This window comes from Eublepharis macularius, chromosome 3, assembly GCF_028583425.1.
Source record: "Eublepharis macularius isolate TG4126 chromosome 3, MPM_Emac_v1.0, whole genome shotgun sequence".
NCBI classification, from domain to species: Eukaryota; Metazoa; Chordata; class Lepidosauria; order Squamata; family Eublepharidae; genus Eublepharis; species Eublepharis macularius.
Window position 1 is genome coordinate 47,913,569 of NC_072792.1, and position 18,883 is coordinate 47,932,451.

Genomic DNA, 18,883 nt, shown 5'->3' on the forward strand with positions numbered 1-18,883 from the left:
ATGAAACCTAGAAAGGGTCATGACGCTTAAGTAGGTTCACTATTCCTAATTTGTTAATCCAACTACAAATACTGATTTCCATTTTAAAGCTCTGGCAGAGCCCCTTGAGTCTTAGGATGTTTGATATGCGATGGTCCAAAGTTTATTTTGGGATGCAGAGCTTTTAAAGTATCAGTATTTGTGGTTGGATTCACAAATAAAGACCTAGGAACTGGGGATCATACTCAGCCTCATGGATCTCTGAACTCGCAGAGAAACAGTTTGAGTACTAGAAGTAGCCTGGAGAGGCCACTCAGAGCGGAACCACAAGTAACAAAAGGCACAGGTTGGACACTAGTCAGCTTCCCTCAAGTTTTGATGGGAAATGTAGGCATCCTAGACTTGCAGCTTGGCTCTCCGACTGCTGTCCAATGGACTTTTCAACTGTCACTTGTCCAGCATTCCACCAAGCTGCCTACATTTCCCATCAAAACTTGAGGGAAGCTGACAAGTGTCCAACCTGTGCCTTTTGTCACTTGTGGTTCTGCTCTTCAGAAACATACCAAATGGGAATATGGATGAAGAATAAGAGTCTGAGCAGAAATATGATGGCTACTGGCTAGGAGAAAGTTTCTGAATGTTTGGGTTTGAAATTTTAACCTAAATCCCACTGTAAAAAAAACAGGAAGTGCCTTAGACTTTTCACAGTAATGTTCTCCCAGTAAACATTTCAAGCCAATGGGGGGGCGGGGGGGGGAATCATTCTTTGTAAGGTATTCATTAGCCTCTTATAAATGTTTTGTATAAGCAAATCAGATGGCCATTTAAAGAAAAGGCAAAGCAGCCTCATTCTGTTCTTATTAATGCTGGATTTGACACTTGTAACCCCTTTCAGTGAAATGTCATTAATGGGAATGAGATTGAAATCCAGCCCAGGGTCTCCAGAAGGCAAACAGGCTCTCCCCCTCTTTCTCAGTCACGCTGAAATGAAAATTTTACGTCTAAAAATTTCACTGAGTGACAAATCATATCCGTGGCAGAGTTAGCTCATGTCATTCATGAGGCGCTGAGCTGACTGACTTCAGCAGTGTGTGGGATCCAAAACCCATCTGAACAGGAAGCTTCATCAGCAAGGTGACAGCCACAATTAGCATAGAAAAACCTGATGAAATAAAGACAGAGTGAAGTCCCTAGATGAGAAATAGATTATCCGCTGTCAGAGAAAACAACAGACAAGAGACAAAGACCCAGTTACTAGGTGACAGGGCGTACAGAAGGAGGGAAGCCAAAGAATAAAAAATGCTGTGGAGAAGCAACCACTAGTCCCTGCGGCAAAACAAAGCAGCCACTGCTAAAGGAGGATGGAAGCATGAAGAAAGATGGTAACATGATCAAAGATGAATGAGAAAGCAACCAGAAACTTACCTGAGGAAAAACAACCCATTGTATTTGAAAATTATACCGTATATACTCAAGAGATGAGAAACTTTGATGTACTGCAAGCAGCACCATCAGTATGTCAGCAGTCATTTATGCCAAAAGTTACTCCCATTAAGTAAATTGGGGAGGAGATAAAGATTTTGCACAAATGACTAGGAGATGCAACCTCTAGATCAGGGGTGGCCAAACTTGCTTAATGTAAGAGCCACATAGAATAAATGTCAGATGTTTGAGAGCCGCAAAACATGACGCATTGAACTGACTTCAGAGGAAGAGGTGAGTTTGTGGGAGTGTCCTGAAAGTGGCATCACAGGAAGGGGTGGGGTTTTGGTGCAGTATGCTGGAAGTGACATAATCAAAAGGGGTGGGGCTTGGGAAGAGTCATCACCTGACCTTTGACAAAAGTGGTATCACATCCTTGCTAGGCTTCACCCCCGAAGTCCCCAGGTATTTTCTGAGTCGGACCTGGCAACCCCAACATTTTTATTGAAAATATGAAAGATATGGAAGGAAAGAAGGGGAGGGAGGGAAATAAACTAAAATAAACTGTACAGCCACGGCAATACTCAGAGACCTCTGGGAGCCGCACAATATGTCTGGAAGAGCCGCCTGCAGCTCCTGAGCCGCAGTTTGGCCACCCCTGCTCTAGATCCTGTTCAGCTTCTGTGATTGCATCTCTTAGGAATGTTGAGCATTGAGATTCCTTTAATCATACATATTAATATTCACAGATCCCTGATGTATCCTATGCACATGTCACCATCTGTATAAATCACTATTTAACCATTCTCTGTAAAATTCTTCACTGTTTTCATTGGAATCATCAGCCGTTTTCACACGCGTCCTGGGAGATCACGCAAACTCACAGCATGAAGCCTCCTCCGAGCATTATCTCCCAGCACGATCCCCTTTAATGATCCAATGATGTCAGAAAAAGCGCCATTAAAAAGGATCGTGCTGAGTAATTGTGCTAGGAAGACACTTTTATGCTGTGAGTTTTGCACGATCTTCTGGGCATGTGGCCGTGTGAAAACAGCCATCATTGGAAAATTGCTCCAAAAAGTGTAGCTTCCTGAAGATACCCTTCCAGTCAAGGCATGCTCTGAAAGTCACTCTAACACCAGATGATAAAATTTGGTGTTCTCACTCCGGTACAACAACCGAGAGCAAATCAACAGTTCATAACAATAGTTTCTGGTTAGTTTCAGCATAAAAGCAGATTTTGGGGTGGCTTTGACTGTGTCTTTGAGTTTTTAGTAACACTGGAGAAACTGAATATGAATTCAGAAGGAGTTCTGTGCTTGCTGTAAGCATTGTTCCCAGTGTAACAGTTCCATGGTCTGTACTATATAGGACTGAGGGCCCCAATCTTTTTGAGCTTGTGGATGTTTTTGGAATTCTGACATAGGTCACCACAGGAAGTAAAGCCGAACTCAAAATGGCCACCACAGAAGGCATAGCCAACCACAGAATGTCAGGGGTGAGGTTATATATAGCTCTAACCAGGGCTTTTTTTCAGGGGGAACGGAGTTCCGGCAGCTCTTGAAAATACTTGGCAATAGTGCTTTAAAATAATATGATTTCAAAGAATCTGGTGTGTTTCTTCCTCGTTTCCGTCTTGAGAGTTCCACCACCTCTTTTCCCAGAAAAAAACCCCTGGCTCTAACAGTAACTCTACAACATTTCAAGAAGAAGCTTTTTGCGTTTTAAAATAAACAGTGTTTAAAAATATTTCGTTGTATACACATAGCTTACCTTCAGTCACTCAGTAAAGATCCTTGTGGTGTGGTTCCAGCTGCTCCCAAAGCAATATTTTAAAAAATCTGTTCAGTCAATTAGCTCTCCAGTGGCCAATTAGATCTCCAGTGGACAAAAGCCTCATATAGCCCTACTCACTTAAAAAATACTTGGTGGGTGCCAGGAAAGGTACTGATAGGAACCACATTGGGGACCCCTGGGTTGGACTAGGATAGGCTGTAGAGTTACAGCACTGCTATGCAACATGGCACTCAGCTTGAAAAACCAACTTTCTGCTGCTTCTAATTCTGGTGTCTTATGATCATTTTGCTGTGTCTGTGAAATTTTTTTGAAAGTCCAAGCTTCTGTAACTGCCATGCATGAGGCCTGGTTTATAACTGCAGCACACCAAGAACGCAACAAGCTGAGGTGGAATAGTGGACTGTACCACTTCAGAATGAAGGTTCAGAGAGGATATTCTAGTTATGAGTTCCCATGTATTAAATCTTCTGCATGTTAAAGATTAGTCTATCATGGAAGGAGGTTTTAGGCTAGCTTCCTCACAACTATACTAATTTTCTATTCCCAGGAAGTTTGTTTACACAGGGAAACAATGAAAAAAATGACCATCCACTCACAATTTGAAGTGGTATGATTAGGGATGCCAAATCCCTATACCCTCTTGATGGGGGTGGGTGGGTGGAGGGTGGGAGAAGGACCTGGCTCTGTGGATGTTGCTTTTCGTGCACATGTGCTCCCAGCGCTTGCATGATGATGTCACTTCTGGGAAGTAAAGTCATCATGCTGGCCATAGACGTACCTGTTTGAGGCCAAAATTGGCCCCAGCAAAACACAGGAGCATGCCTGTGGCTGGCGCAACAATGTCACTTCAGGGAGTGATGTCACACCCCACTGGCAGCACGCCCAGTGCATGCTTTTTCGGGTTGCCTGCTGGTGGCATGTGATCTCCGGGGGGCTTGCCACCTCCTGCTGCTCTCTAGTGATCAGCAAGCAACAGAGCAAACCCCCAGGAGATTGCCCGCCACTGGTGGACAACTGGGAAGCAGAGGTATGATCCATTTCAACAGGTCTAATAGAATTTGTAAACCAAGCTTAAGAGTGTGATGAAACTATGGCTTGTTGTGTCAAAGAAGCCACAACTTTTATTTCTTTGTGAAGATATCTCTCCTTCCTCCTCAACCTTAAACATACCAAGACAGTGAGACATGTGGCTGAATAAAACATGGAAACAAGGTCAAGGATTTAACTGTCTTCTTGTCACAAGCAAGAGCAGAGCAACAAACACATTTTAAACTTCACAGATACTAATTAGGTCAGAAAGGGGTACTGGATTTTACCTTAGTGAAGGATAGACAGTCCTTGTCTTGATCTTTGTCCTTTATTTCGAAGTCATAAAGTGCTTTGCCTTGAGGTGGAGCTGGAGGAAGTGGTTTGATACACTGGATGTAGCTTGCTGGGAAAAAGCCATGATTTCCATTCAGTTCACCGTGATACCAATTCTCGTCTACTTTTCGTCGCAATATAATGATGTCTCCTTTGTTAAACTTAAGGTCACCTGGCTCTTTCCCCTCATAAGCATACAGAGCCTTTCCATACGGAAGCTGAGAGGAATTCTGCAAGAAGAAAGAAAGATAATATGTAGTTTAAAATCATTTATTTATTTCTCTATACTTTGTATCCTGCATTTTAGCCAAATGAGGCACCTAAAAAAAGATTTTAAAAAGCCAATACTAAACCAAGAAAAGATCCATAAAATAAAGCATCAACTAACAGAAATTAAAACATCATCAGTTATTCATCACATCATGTTGAAAAGAACAAATGGAAGCATAAAAGAGAGGTGAAGGAAAGCAGGAATTGTGTGGGGCAGCATATAACTTAGAGAACGTGGTATTGCTTGAAGGATTTAGCTTCCTGAAAAATCCCAACTTTCATTTAAAAAATATATAGCCATCATGGGTGCAAACATATTTTTCAAAATATATGTATTTTATGAAGACCTGCTTGAAAAGATAAGGGTAATTCCTGAAGAAATCTCATGAACCCAACTAAGTAGATGAACAAGATTTCCGCTGACTGCCCTCAAATAACTCAAGAATCTACTTCTGATTTGAGCAATAACAATTGTGGCACCCCAGTTGTAAAACACCTTCTCTCATTTCAATGCTTAGCACCAACCTTTTTACGCTTTTTTTTTACACAGGAATTTTAAGTTTGCACTTCAGAGGGGGCTGAGTTCAAGATATCAGTTGTTGCTTGATTATTAAGGCATATTAATTTTTTAATTGTATACCAACTTACATTTTGTAAGCCAATTCAAAAGCCTCCAATGGTGTGCCAGTTTGGAGGTGACAACAAACTTTGGTTTGTGCTCACTCAGGACCCTCGAATTGTCTCTCACAGAGTGGGGGATGGAAGACAGCACAGGCTTCTTACCTACAGCATTAAATCATGGTTTGGTGCTACATCTGAATTGTGCCAGTAAGTCTCAAGAGCTTGATTCATGCTAAGTCCGTTATTATTTCAAAAATCCTCTGAGAGAGCCGACTTGTGTACTGTATTGAACTTTTATTTATAAAACACAATAATTACTTTTATGCCATAAAAGGGGGGCACAAAGAAATAGTTTAAAAGAAAAAAAGAAAAGTGAGAGAAACAATAAAACATGGAAAGATGAGCATGTAAACAGTCCCAAAGGATTAGCCTAATGCTTACTAAAGGAAGAATGAACAGAAGACAATGGCCGTCGTCACACGGGCATCTCTTCCATTAAATTTACAGCATATAGCGTCCTACCTGTTATCGGCACAGTAACGTTTCTTTGGGTCACCTAACGGCTCTTCGCGCCACCAGCTGTCCACACCGAAGCACTCTGTTCTGTTCTCTCTAACCGCACAGAAGCAGCTCCTCCCCCCTTTTTTTTATTATTCTGGCGTTTAATTCCGCTATAACGGATTAACAGCATATAAACATTACGACCCTTTTGTTTTTCCAACTTTGAAATTATATAAATAGCCCTTTGCCCACAGAAAACTCCCTGTCTGACGTGATCCCCATAGCTGAAGACTCTGCCATGGCAATTGAGTCATTTTTACTTCAGCAGAAAGTTTGCATTGTGTTATGTCGTTATGGCGTTATAAGGACATAATAAAATTAAAAAAAGGGGAGTCGCAGGAAGAAATGGATTCTGGGATTGAAGGGAGGGCATAGGACGTTGCGAGGCGAAATACATCGATGTGAGGCATTCACACTGAGGTGCAAAATATCGCAACTATCAAGCAAAAAATAGCAATGAGGAAATCGCTTCAAGGTGGGTTTTTGCCGGGAAATGGCACCATTTAAGCGCCTTTTTAGCGCTAAATAAAAGCCCATGTGACGACGGCCAATAATCAGCAACCGTTCCTTTTCATTCATATCCCACTTCTTTTATACTGTAACTGCTGGCCAAATACCATTCCTATTCCCAGGGTTTTTTTTCAGGGGGAATGCGGGGGAACGGAGTTCCGGAATCTCTTGAAAATGGTCACATGGCTGGTGGCCCCGCCCCCTGATCTCCAGACAGAGGGGAGTTGAGATTGCCCTCCGCACTGCTGAGCGGTGCCAAGGGCATTCTAAACTCCCCTCTGTCTGGAGATCAGGGGGCGGGGCCACCAGCCATGTGACCATTTTCTCCAAGGATAACCCACTGAGTTCCACCACCTCTTTTCCCAGAAAAAAACCCCTGCCTATTCCTATTTCAGTCTTGGAACAAAAGGGAAAATATTCATGGCACAATCAGTGAGGGAAGGGTAGACTGGTATACTAGAGAGAAGACAGAAAATCTTTACTTACAGCTGAGGATCACGTCATATTACATTTTTAGATGTAGATCTATGATGTTTAAATACCAAGAAGCATAAAAGAGAAATGCAACAAAGACATTTCTGAATACATGTTATCAGGTGGGCATTTGTGTCAGAGTGAGATTAGCTGTCTTCCTGCTAGTGTATACTCTCTGGTAAGCATGTTTTTTTCCTGGATAATGTGTGACATGGCCTTGAGAAAAGGAAGTGCTGAACAATTTCTCCTATTTCCCTAGTGCTTTTCTGACTGTAAACCCACATTTTTTTCTCAACACTATATATAGTTGCATCATTATCTCTCCGGCTTGAGTTCTCCTCATGAGTTTCTTGTAGCGCCCTGATAAAAAGTTGCCTGGAAAATGGAGCTTTACAACAAGGCAACTCCTTTTCTAAAATGCATTAGAAAATTGATGACTTGCATTGATTTCCCCATGTGGTTCTTGTATTAGCAAGAAATAAAACAAAATTGTCCATTTACTATAGATTTAAACTATGTCACAACAATAGGGGCTCGGGGGGGACCTTAGCCCTCTATGTATTTCAATGTTTTCTGTATAATGCTGAATTCTGCGGAAGGTTTACTTTCTATTATAATCAATCAGTGCTGACAAGAGAGCCTGAAGCATTAATACTGTGAAAAGGGTCTTTACGAGCTCCTAATAATACACTAGCAACTCAATCATTCTGCATTTATGTTTCAGCCGAATCAAACAACAGCACTTAAGAAAGTACCTGCTGGCAAACTGACAGACAACAATCATCAGGCAATTAAATGGTAACTAGAAGCCTACAACTGAAGAACTGGCTGGTTAGTTGAAATCAGTATTGGAAATTTAGCGCCCACTATCTAGATAGTAATCCTAGGCGCCCTTGGCACCCTGGTACACAGTGGCCTGGCCTCCTACTTCCTCCTTGCCAGTTCCTCCTATTCTTTGTTGTATATAAATGTGTGCCTCAAGTTTTGCAACTTCATGTCTTGGCCAACCAATGTTTCCTGAAGTTTCTGATTCCGCTATTACAAATCCTCTAAAGCCCATTTCCGTTGTTATGATCAATTGTTAGGATTCAGGGGGAGATCATGCTAGGCACAGTCCTCTCAATATGTGTGGTCACTATTCTGTGTGAACATAATAATGTATATTTTTTCCTGATTTGGTAACATACAATCAGAAAACCCAATTTTTTAAGGGTGTGTGTTTGCAGGTGTGGGGAAATGGGGCTCACAATTCTCTTTTCTGCCCAGTGTGGGAGTGACAACCAGCGGTTCCATGACCCCCATCCCTGCCAGCCCATGCCCCCCACCATCATCAAACTAATTTAGGGGATCACTTTGCTTCAAGATTTGAGCTTTGAGCTTAAGATATCTCTGCCATTTGCCATTTAAAGGCTGAGTTACGTGTTTATGTTTCCCTTTCCTTTCATACTTGCTACTGAAGGGGTCAACACAATTAGCAGAGTACACTAGGGGAACAGGGTTTAACTGCCCCCCCCCCACTACTGGATTGCATAGACTGCACACAGGGGCTTAACAGACTGACTGCATTTTAAATGAAAAGTGCATGTTGTATTTGCAAACAGAACAGCCTGAGCAAGGATAAAAAGAAATATGAATAGAATTCAAACCCTCTACTAGTCCCTGGCTCTTATGTATCCCTACAGATGATAATAAAGTGATAGGAAATATAATTCTTAGAGATGCAAGAAATTAGAAAACGTCCATTACCTTGGTTTCCGTATCTAGGGATCATCCCCTGGTGAGTTCAGTACCATGTGCTGATGGTTGTTTTTTTGAGCTAAGATGGACTCCCTTACAACATGGCCAAGAGGGCACTCCTTTCAACATACTCATGAGTTTTTATTATCAGCCTTACCCCACTCTCAGCAGACCCTTTCCCCCTTCCTGTCTACAGGAAATGGCCTCTGCCGTTTGGCATTCTGGATCTCTCTAGCCTATGGCTTAGGTATAACTCTAGTTGCCTATTGTTCTTCTCTGGCCAGGGTCATCTGCATTTCTATGGCAGTGGATGGCCCTGAGGCAACACCTCCCAACTAGAGAGTGTTGGATTAGGATCTGGGAAAACCAGGTTCAAATCCCCACTCTACCATGGAAGCCTGTTGGGTGACCTTGAGACAGTCACACGCTCTCAGCCTAACCTACCTCACAGGGTTGTTCTGAGGATAAAATAGAGGAGAGGCGAATGTAAGTCACTTTGGGTCCCCACTGGGGAGGAAGCTGGAATACAGACAGACAAACAAACAAACAAACTTGTCTCTCCATTTTCTCTCTTCCTAGTTAGCAAAGAGCCCCTCATAGCTTGTACAAACTCAAGAACACAAACTCAAAAAGTATCCTTCAGGATGGAGAACTTTGGCATTAATCCTGGGGTGTAAGTAGAGGTCCCAGGTGTCTGCTGGTGGCGGGCAATCTCCTGGCAGTTTGCCCCACTGCCCACCAATCACTGGCGATCAGCAAGAGGTTGCAAGCTGCCTGGCAATCACCCGCCACCAGCAGGCAACCCAAGCAAGTGTGTGGCAAGCACGGCCCTGGTGGGACATGACTATGTCACTTCCTGAAGTGATGTCATCACACTTTGTGCAGGAGTACTCCTGCACTTTCCGGGGACTGATTTTGGCCCCAAATAGGCCAATTCTAAAATTTTAAAAGCATTCCTGTGCAAAATGCAATGACATCACTTCCAGAAGTGGCATCATTGCATTGGCACCAGAAGTGTACCTGTGAGTACTGGGTCAACTCCTTTCCCACTGAGAGGGTATGGTGACCTGGCAACTCTGGGGATGGAGGGGTGCTGATCCTCCTTTCCTGGTAAGCAGAGGGAGGCCAGAGTACGCTGCACATGGGCTCCACAGGTCCAATGATGTCACTTCCAGCAGGCACCTCAGCAGGCCCAAGACCTAGCATTTTTGTTTTGTCTTGGGCTGATTCTTAGAGACTTGACCCCACTGAGATCCTGTAGCTTCCAGTTTAAACCAAAGTGTTGTCATTGGACTTACGGAGCCCGCACGTTCAGCATACTCTGACCTGCCTCTGCTCACCTTTCTCCCCTGTGCTAACCAGATGAATGGCAGTGTGTGTGCGTGTGTGGGGGTGAAGGCTAGGGGCAGGGGATCTCTCACCACAGCAGGGGACCTGGCAGCTCTGTGTGTGCCTTAGTGTGCATGTGAGCTACACATATAAAGTGGAATGATCTACACACTCAGAGATATTCATTGTAGAAATTCCAAAGGTGGAAGAAGAACTTTGAGTAACTCAAACATCTCAGACCAGCAACATTTTTTAAAAGGCATCATGAAAAGGTAAAAAGACGGGGAGTATCTTACCAGGAATAGAAACCAGAAAATAAAGTCTGTCCCTGGTAAACCATGTTATGCATTTACCTGGATGTGGTGGTCATATAACATTTTACTTGGGCATCACATATTCTTGGACCACAACATATCCTTTCAGTAGATGCTGCTGTAGGCCAGCCAATAATTCTCTTTCTGATTGTAGTTTGCACATGTAAGGAAAGGATCCTACCACTTTTTCCCATTCTGATACAGTAAGCTTAGCACTGCCAGCATAAGAGGAAAATAACTCAGAATGTCTTTCAGCATCCAAGAACAAATTATAAATAGGTTTTATTTCACATCTGCAAAGCAGCAAAAGGGGAAACAAAGAGGTAACATTACAAAATACAGGAAGTTAATTAAAGCCAACGTTCTTGCTACTCTTGAGATCGCCCTTCCCACAGCAGGTGTGGCAAAAGAGTGACAACAGCTTGCTCTTTTCTACCTCATATTTCAAGAGGTCTCTCAGAGCCAAGCTACAAGTGACGCCTTACACAGGTTGGACACTTGTCAGCTTACTTCAAATTTTGATGGGAAATGTAGGCGTCCTGGTTTTACAGCTTGGCTCTCCATTACAGCTGCAAGACCAGGATGCCTACATTTTCCATCGAAACTTGAGGGAAGCTGACAAGTGTCCAACCTGTGTAAGGCATCACTTGTAGCTTGGCTCTACGAAGCAGACAGTACCCTAGTAAATTAGAGGACTGTGGATTGGATTTTAGGATGGTTAGATGGACAGGGAACTGGTTAGATAACTGCACTGGATTGGGGGGGGATACACTTCTGGGGAGCAGTGTGTGTGAACAAAATCTTAGGGCATGATTGGATGGGAAGCTAAATATGAGAAGTCAGTGTGATGAAGCTGCAAAATCTTTGGTTGTATCAACAAAGGCATAACGTCCAAATCACAGGATGTCATTTCCCACGATATACTATGTTGGTCAGGCCCCACCTGGAGTGTTAGTTCTGGAGGCCTCACTTCAAAATTGATGTGGACAAACTGGAACCTGTGCAGAGGAGAGAAACCAGGATGAGCAGGCAACTGGAAACCAAGCCCTACGAGGAAAGACTGAGGGACTTGGAAAAGAGGAGACTGAGGGGAGACATGATTGCTCTATTTAAGTATTTGAAAGGCTGTCACTAGGGGAGGGAAGGAAGCTGTTCCTGTTGGCAGCAGGGGCTAGGACTTGCAATAACTGGGTTAAACTACAAGAGGGAAGGTATCAGATGGATATTAGGAAAAACTTCTTCAAGTTAAAGAGTAATTCAACAGTAGAATCAGCTGCCTAGGGATGTGGTGGATTCCCCGCCATTGGGAGTTTTCAGGGAACGGCTGGATGAATACTTTCTGAGGAATACTTTAGGCTGTTCCTGCATTGGGCAGGGAGTTAGTCTATGTGGTCCATAAAGCCCCTTCCAACTCTATGCTTTTATGAAATAAGGACAGGGTCCTCAACATGGCACCTGTGGGCACCAAGACACCCACCAACACCTTCCCTAGTGCCTACCAAGTGTTTTTAGAAAATGGACGAGTCAAGATGATGCCTTTGCCCAGCAGGGCTTCTGATTGGCCACTGAAGATCAGATTGGCTGAGGAGATTTAAAAAAAAAACACTGCTTTGGCAGCAGCTGCCACCACAGCTCTAGAATCTTCACTGCATGACTGAAGATGTGTGTAAGCAAGAACATTTTAAGCAATTATGTTCATTTTAAAAGGAATCCTGTTAAGCAGACCTTCTGTCTGAAATATTGAAGACTTACTATTAGTTATGCAGCAGGATTTGAGTTCAGCGGCACCTTAGAGACTAACATGATTTTCGAGGTATAAGTTTTCAAGACTCAAAGCTCCTGTCTTCAAATACAAAGAGAAATGGAGATCCTTGTGCCTTTGTATTCCCATGGGATGGGTGAAACAAATAAGGGAGCCAGGATATAAAGGTGCTTGACTAGAGCAGAAATCAGCATCTGTAGTGAGATAAGAATCTTATTTCTTCAACCTTGTTCTGAACTCATGTGCAGCAATCTCATGTTGCAATCTACTCTTAAAGATTCTTTGTTTGAGGACAGCCACCTTTAAGTCAGCAATGGAAGGTCCTTGAAAATTAAAACGTTCTCCCACTAGTTTTTGAGTGTTGTGATTTTTAATGTCAGATTTATATTCATTTATTCTTTTGCGTAGGGACTGCCCTGTTTGTCCAGTGTAGAGAGTGGAAGGGCACTGCTGACACTTGATAGATATTTAACAGTGGAAGATGCACAAGTGAATGAACCTGAGATGGTATAACTGCTCTTGTTAGGTTAGAGTGAACGTGGGGTCAGAGTTGGCATCCTGGTTTATTGTAGGCCTTGGTCCCAGAGTCTGTGCTCATGTTACATTATAGTGAGTGGTAAGTTGTTTTAGATTAGGGAAACTGCCTGTGGGCAAGAAAAGGTTTGCCCCTCAATGCTTGTGAGAGAAGAATGTCATTGTCCACTGCATAAGTTGCTGGTCATTAAAGATGCAATGAACTGGTTTGAGCTGAAAGCTGTATGTAAACACCAGTGGTGTTCTGTTGTTTGGTTTGAGCCTATCTGGTAGCAGGGCCATTTCCCCATGTCTTAAACACTCCTGGAACGCTCTGTTGCGCAATTTCTAACTACCATTTCCAAAACAGAGGCTGGCAGTTATGATTCCATTTTCATGGCACCACAAAAACAGAATCATAACTGCCTGCCTCCATTTTGGAAATGGTGATGTCAGAAATTGCACAACAGAATGCACAGCATTCCGTGAGTGTTTAAGACATGGGGAAATAGCCCTGGTTATCTCTTAGTATCATTCCGGCTTTGTCAATCTGTTTCTTTACTACATCAGGTGGGTACTGTATGTTGTAGATGGGATTACCAGGTCCCCTTACCCACTCGGTGGGAGGGAAGGAACCAGTGCTTACCTTTTAGCTGCTCCCATCATACTCTTCGTTCCCATGCTTATGTGATGCTGTCACTTCCAGGAAGTGACATCATTACGCAAGGGGCACACACATGCCTTGTAGTGGGCCAATTTGGGCCCCAAATGAACTCAATTCGGCCTGTTTGTGGACCAAATTGGCCCACTATGAAGTGCGGAAGTACTCTTGGGGCCATGCAGTGACATTACTCCCGAGAAGTAAAGTCGTTGCACTGCCCCGGGAGCACGCCTGGAAGACTCATTCCCACACCTTCCCCCCCCCCACACTGGCCAGGTGAGTGGTGACAGGGGTGGAGGGTGAAAGCGGGGGATCCCCCGCCCCCACCAGGGGAATGGGAACCCTAGTTGTAGATTCTGCAGATGAGAATCACTCTCAGAGGGATTGGAACCGATGTGCTGTAACATAGAGCTTAGCTGTATACAAAGGATTGTTTGGCGTGTTTAGAATGGTGTCTGGAGGCCTGTAGATATGTTTGCCAATCAGCAGTTTTCCTGTATAAGGTGGTTCTTATGCTTCCATAAAGTATTTGTAAAGTGGTGTACAGTTATGCATAACCTTACTCCCTGACAATCTGAGGTTGGCCCTGCCTCTGTGGCAGCCATTTTGTAATTGTGTCCACCACTCTGTGTCAGAATTCCAAAGGCGTCTGCATTCTCAAAAAGGTACGGCACCCTTCAGTCTCTTTCGTCTGGCTTCTTTTAGACATCCTGGCTGATTCCGCACACGTTGGATAATGCACTTTCAATGCACTTTAGCAATCGTTTGGAAGTGGATTTTTTGTTTCACAAAAAAATGTTCTGTTTCATGAAAAATTCAGTTCCAAATGATCTCTAAAGAGGATTGGAAGTGCATTATCCAATGTGTGTGGAATCAGCCCCTGTCTCTTAGGCAGCCTCTTAAGCACTCTTTTCTTCCTCACCATTATAGCACATAGCCATATATTCCCTTAAATGCTGCACAGTTAATGGTCTCGTTAACTCAATTGTTCTGCTCTTTTCTGTGTTTGATTCTTAATTTATTGTTCCCTTAAATAGCTGTTTTGTTTTTTTGGCCTCAGGACATTTACAGTGCAATCCTAAGCAGAGTTACTCCAGTCAGCCCATTGATTCCAATGGATGAAGAGCAACTCTGATGGACACCAGTATGATCTGGGTCCTTTCTCTAGTCCTTAGCCCAAGAAAGCTTCTCTCATCTCTAGGGCTTGTTTGAGATTTTAATCCCAGGTACTTTGATAGCTTTTATTCTCCCACAGAAGGTGGAGTGCAAAGAATTTCATCTGTATATAGTTGGAATGTTCAGGAACCAGCTATGTCAATCATGAGCAGAGGTTCACTTCTACAACAATAAATACAATATAGACGCTCACAGATTTTTCATCTCCAGCCAAAGTACAAAAGAGAGAGTTGCTAATAATCCTACTGCTCTAAAGCTCTGTACTATAATTACTATACTTTAAAATATCTTTCACCCCAAACCACTAGAATAAAAAGTGATTTTTGCCAATATGATTCAAATAATACATAATGAAAGCAATGTCAAAGGTTATCTCACTTCCCACAAATGATAAAATCAATCTCCGCAACAAAACAAGTCCATTCAGTAGATCCTTTTATATTTCAGTGTAAGTGCTTTCAGGAGATTGTATTGCATTCAAAAATTGAACCCAATCAGGATTTGGAAGCAAGCATTTCCTGTCTAGCATATTTCTATTCTACCCTCCTCTAAGGAGTTCAGGGTTAGATAGAAGTCGTCCCATCTGCAAACCTACAAAACACAACAATCCTACACAATCTCTCTGAACAGAGACTATTGTGGGACAGAAAAAAATGCATGCATTTTCCACAGATAACAATGGCTGAATCCACACTTCTTGTTTTCCCACCATTTTCCCACTTGTTCAGCGCAATTCTCAGTGCTGTTCACACTCCCTCAACTCAATCCCGCAAGTCTTACGTGTTTCCTTCACTGTGGTTTCAATGCTTGTTTTTGGTTCTTTTCTGCAATTTTCACGGTGGATGTGAATGCTTAGAAGCGGTTTTCAAACGCCCGCCCCCTCTAACCACCCTCACTTCAGTTCCGCTGTACAAAAAAGGAAAACCGTACTGAATGCGAGGGAACACTTATCGGCACCACAAACGCCTAGGACTCCATGGCCGCTTCCATGTCTTTTTTTTTTTTTGGTTTGGAATTAAGTATCGAAATATCGGAAAAATGATGTTTTAACTTGGGTAAATCCTGATTCTTAGCAGCCACTTCCCCCAACAAAGCGATCTTTCTTAAGTGCTTCCTTTTTAGATCATTTTTAAATTGCCTGCCAGAGATAGGAACCAATGAACACAAAGAAAAATTGGAATGCGAAATTTCTATTTGCTGATGTTTCAAAACATAGCAATTTTGATATAGCGGAAATCTTTAAAAAAAAAACCCCAAAAAGGAGGTTGGTGCGGGTGGGCTAAGCCCCGCCCACTATGGCACGATTTCCTCCAAACATGTGAACACTGGGTTGCGCGAGGCATACACAATTTGGCCATGGATGTGAACGGTGGATTGAAAATTGCGGGATAGGAACCAACGCAATCTTTGCATTTGAAAAACGGAAAATAGGTGAGTGTGGATTCAGCCAATATCTTTATCTTACCCTTTAAAAGCTCTAAACTAGCATCTAAGATACACAAATAAGGCAAATAATTGTTTAGGGCTTTTTATTAAAAGGTTCTGGGGATTGGGCCTGGATGGTGGTGGCAGCTCTCATACCAAGAACTCATGCTCTATAATCACAGAAGGGAATGAAATTGAGTTACTCAGTGGGAAAGAATTCTGAGAACTTGGTATGCGCTCGAGACCTTCGTTATATCACAGTTTCTGAGGCCGAACCACAGTTCAGCTTAAGCCCTGGAGAAAAGCATGAACAAATTCCACCAGCCAACATGTGTGTGGGGGGGAGAAACCCAAGAGACAGGCATGTGGCAATGAAACACAGAATGCCAGTACAATATATTAATAGCAATTAAAACACATAATGCTAATTTTGCGGCTCATTACTCTGAGAGCATCACAGCAATATCTCACTCTGGGTAAGACGTGTGACAGAACTCCAGAGAAGCTCTTGCGCAGTCTGATGGATGTTTCACGCAGGCAGGCGAGACAATGTTTCAGCTTATGGTTTCTGTCATGCATAACAGCTTCTTGGAAATCGCATCAACTGTATCCAGAAGGAATAGAGGCTTTCTTATTGAAATATATATATATATATATATATATATATATATAAATAATTTTAACAGGCAGAAGTGTGTGCGTGTGCGTGCATGCGCGCGTGGGGAGAGCATCTTGGTAGAAAAAACGGATGAACTGGAGCATTCATACTATGATATGTAACCTTTTGTGCCTGCAGCAATAATTTGGAGCCGTTCAACTGCAACTAAAAGGCGCAATCATGTGATAACTGCTCCGTTACCTCGGTGGGGAAAAAAGCCGTTCAGAATACAAAAAGACGGAAGAAATTGATAAGAGTCTCAGCAGATAAAGTGGTTCTCACTTGACAGGTTCACATATATGCCCACATTGAACAGAACAACCAACAACTTGGTTTGACAGTGTTAAGGGAAAGGGCAAGAAATAATTCAGTGGAGCAGTTTGGTATAGATAGAGCGTCAATATAACAAGAAGTAGAAATAAGCAGTACACAACACAACACAGTGAAGCACTGCCTTTTACTGAGTCAAGTTGTGCTGGTATAGAAGCTGTTGCATGACAAAGAACTCTGCACCAGGAGGAAAACTACCATGGATTTCAAAAGTTTTTAAAACCTTACATCAGCAAGAGACAGCCAAATAAAAGTTTAATTTTAAATTAGACAGTTATTAGGAATGGGAAAAGGTGGTATAATCTTACTAACTCTTTATGTACATTATACATATAGTATTGTATAGACTAGTAATCTATATAATTTCTGCCTTCAGGGAATATATCACACATCACTTTCCGATGAGAAATCTTTGGCACTGAACTCTTGTGCATACTCAAAGGTGCATCTGTTCATGGCAAGAGAAGACTGGAAGTGGAAAAGTGGTGCCAAAACTGCGGAACCCCATTCCCAGGGATACTGACCCATCCCCTTCTATTAGCAGGTTTTGTCTGGCATTTTCTCAAAGATCCATCTTCCCTATGTTTTAATGGCTGGTTCTGTTTTTACGTATGTATTTTACTCTTGGTTTTAATTGGTTATATAGTTTGCTTATAACGTTTTGCTTTTAATTGTTAGCCACCTTGGCATCCCTAACTTCACAAAAAGGCATGATATAAATTTTGTAAATAAATTAATAAAGTTGTTCACCATTACTAATTTTCCTGTTGAAGAACTCTGATAAATATCAGGTTTCTCCAGAATATTATTTGCTTATGTAATTCCCCTCCCCACCCCATACAAGTAAGATACCTGACATTCCATTATGTAGGGGGGAAAAGCATTTGATATAGTAAAATAACTTACGCAAATTTGCTACCGGCATGCAGGTCTGTTTATCAGTAGAAAGAAAATGGAATTAGTTTTACTCATAGTCTAATACATGAATTTGCCTCAAGTAGTAATATGTGGAATTATTCATTGATATTGGAAAACACCATGCATGTAAGTGCAAGTAATGAAGTAGCAATGAATTAGGAATGAAGCCTACAAAACAAACTTGAGAGATGGACTCAAGTATGACTACAGAGTATGACTACAGGATTTGAAAGAAGGTGGGAAGACACTTCAGTGCAGGCTTAGTATTATGTGAAGCCATTAATGGGGGAGTCACACATCTCATATAATATAACATGTTAGAATACACACACATGCACGTTATATATTTGGCTGTAGCAGCAGTATACAGTTAAAATTTTTAAATTATTTTTTTTTCTCGATTAAATTTTTTTCTCCTTCAAAATTACTCCAAGGCACAGCAGTTAAAATGACAACACATAGATTGTGTCCTTATTTCAAGCATTTTGGGGGAAGTCTTATGTTTGATAAGAAGAACTGAAGAAGATATCGAAACAAGTTACTCCTGGGAGCTCATCTAATCCTCTGTATAATGTGGAATTTGTGCCTGTATACTTGTTAAACAGTTTGGAATTGTGCTCATTGCTAAATTGTATAGGGTGGATATATTTTTGCCACATGTAACATTTTATGTTGTTATATTATTTTTCTTTGTATTGACAATTATGCATACTGTATAAATTGTATAATAATTTGTTGTTGCATATAATACACAATTTTATTATTGTAATTTGGGAAGTGTGTGCTGTGTACTTAAATCTGTGTTTTAGACATGGCTATATTAAGTATTGCTTGCCTTTTCTGTATGTAGGCCTACCAATCAGCCTAGCATGAACTGAAAAGGCCATCACAAAGAACATCAAACATCTGGTACCAATAGGGTTGCCAAACAGTTCCTTAAAACATACCGGACTCACTGGAGTAGATATCTTCACATGCATGTTCCTGGTCTGGCATGATAACGTCACTTCCAGAAGTGATGTCATCTGCTGCCTACCTCCACACAGGCTAGAAGTTGTCTCCAG

General features: G+C 42.1%; 1 protein-coding gene across 1 annotated transcript in view; it reads right to left on the reverse strand.

Moving 5' to 3' along the window:
- The window catches only part of SH3RF3 (SH3 domain containing ring finger 3), a 268,399-nt gene that overhangs the window by 81,305 nt on the left and 168,211 nt on the right, over positions 1-18,883 (reverse strand). Inside the window, exons 3-5 of the mRNA XM_054974032.1 lie at positions 13,528-13,551; positions 7,394-7,408; positions 4,515-4,778 (exon numbers count right to left, since the gene is read on the reverse strand). Coding sequence (XP_054830007.1) covers positions 4,515-4,778; positions 7,394-7,408; positions 13,528-13,551 — 303 coding nt within the window. The remainder of the gene's footprint in view (positions 1-4,514; positions 4,779-7,393; positions 7,409-13,527; positions 13,552-18,883) is intronic.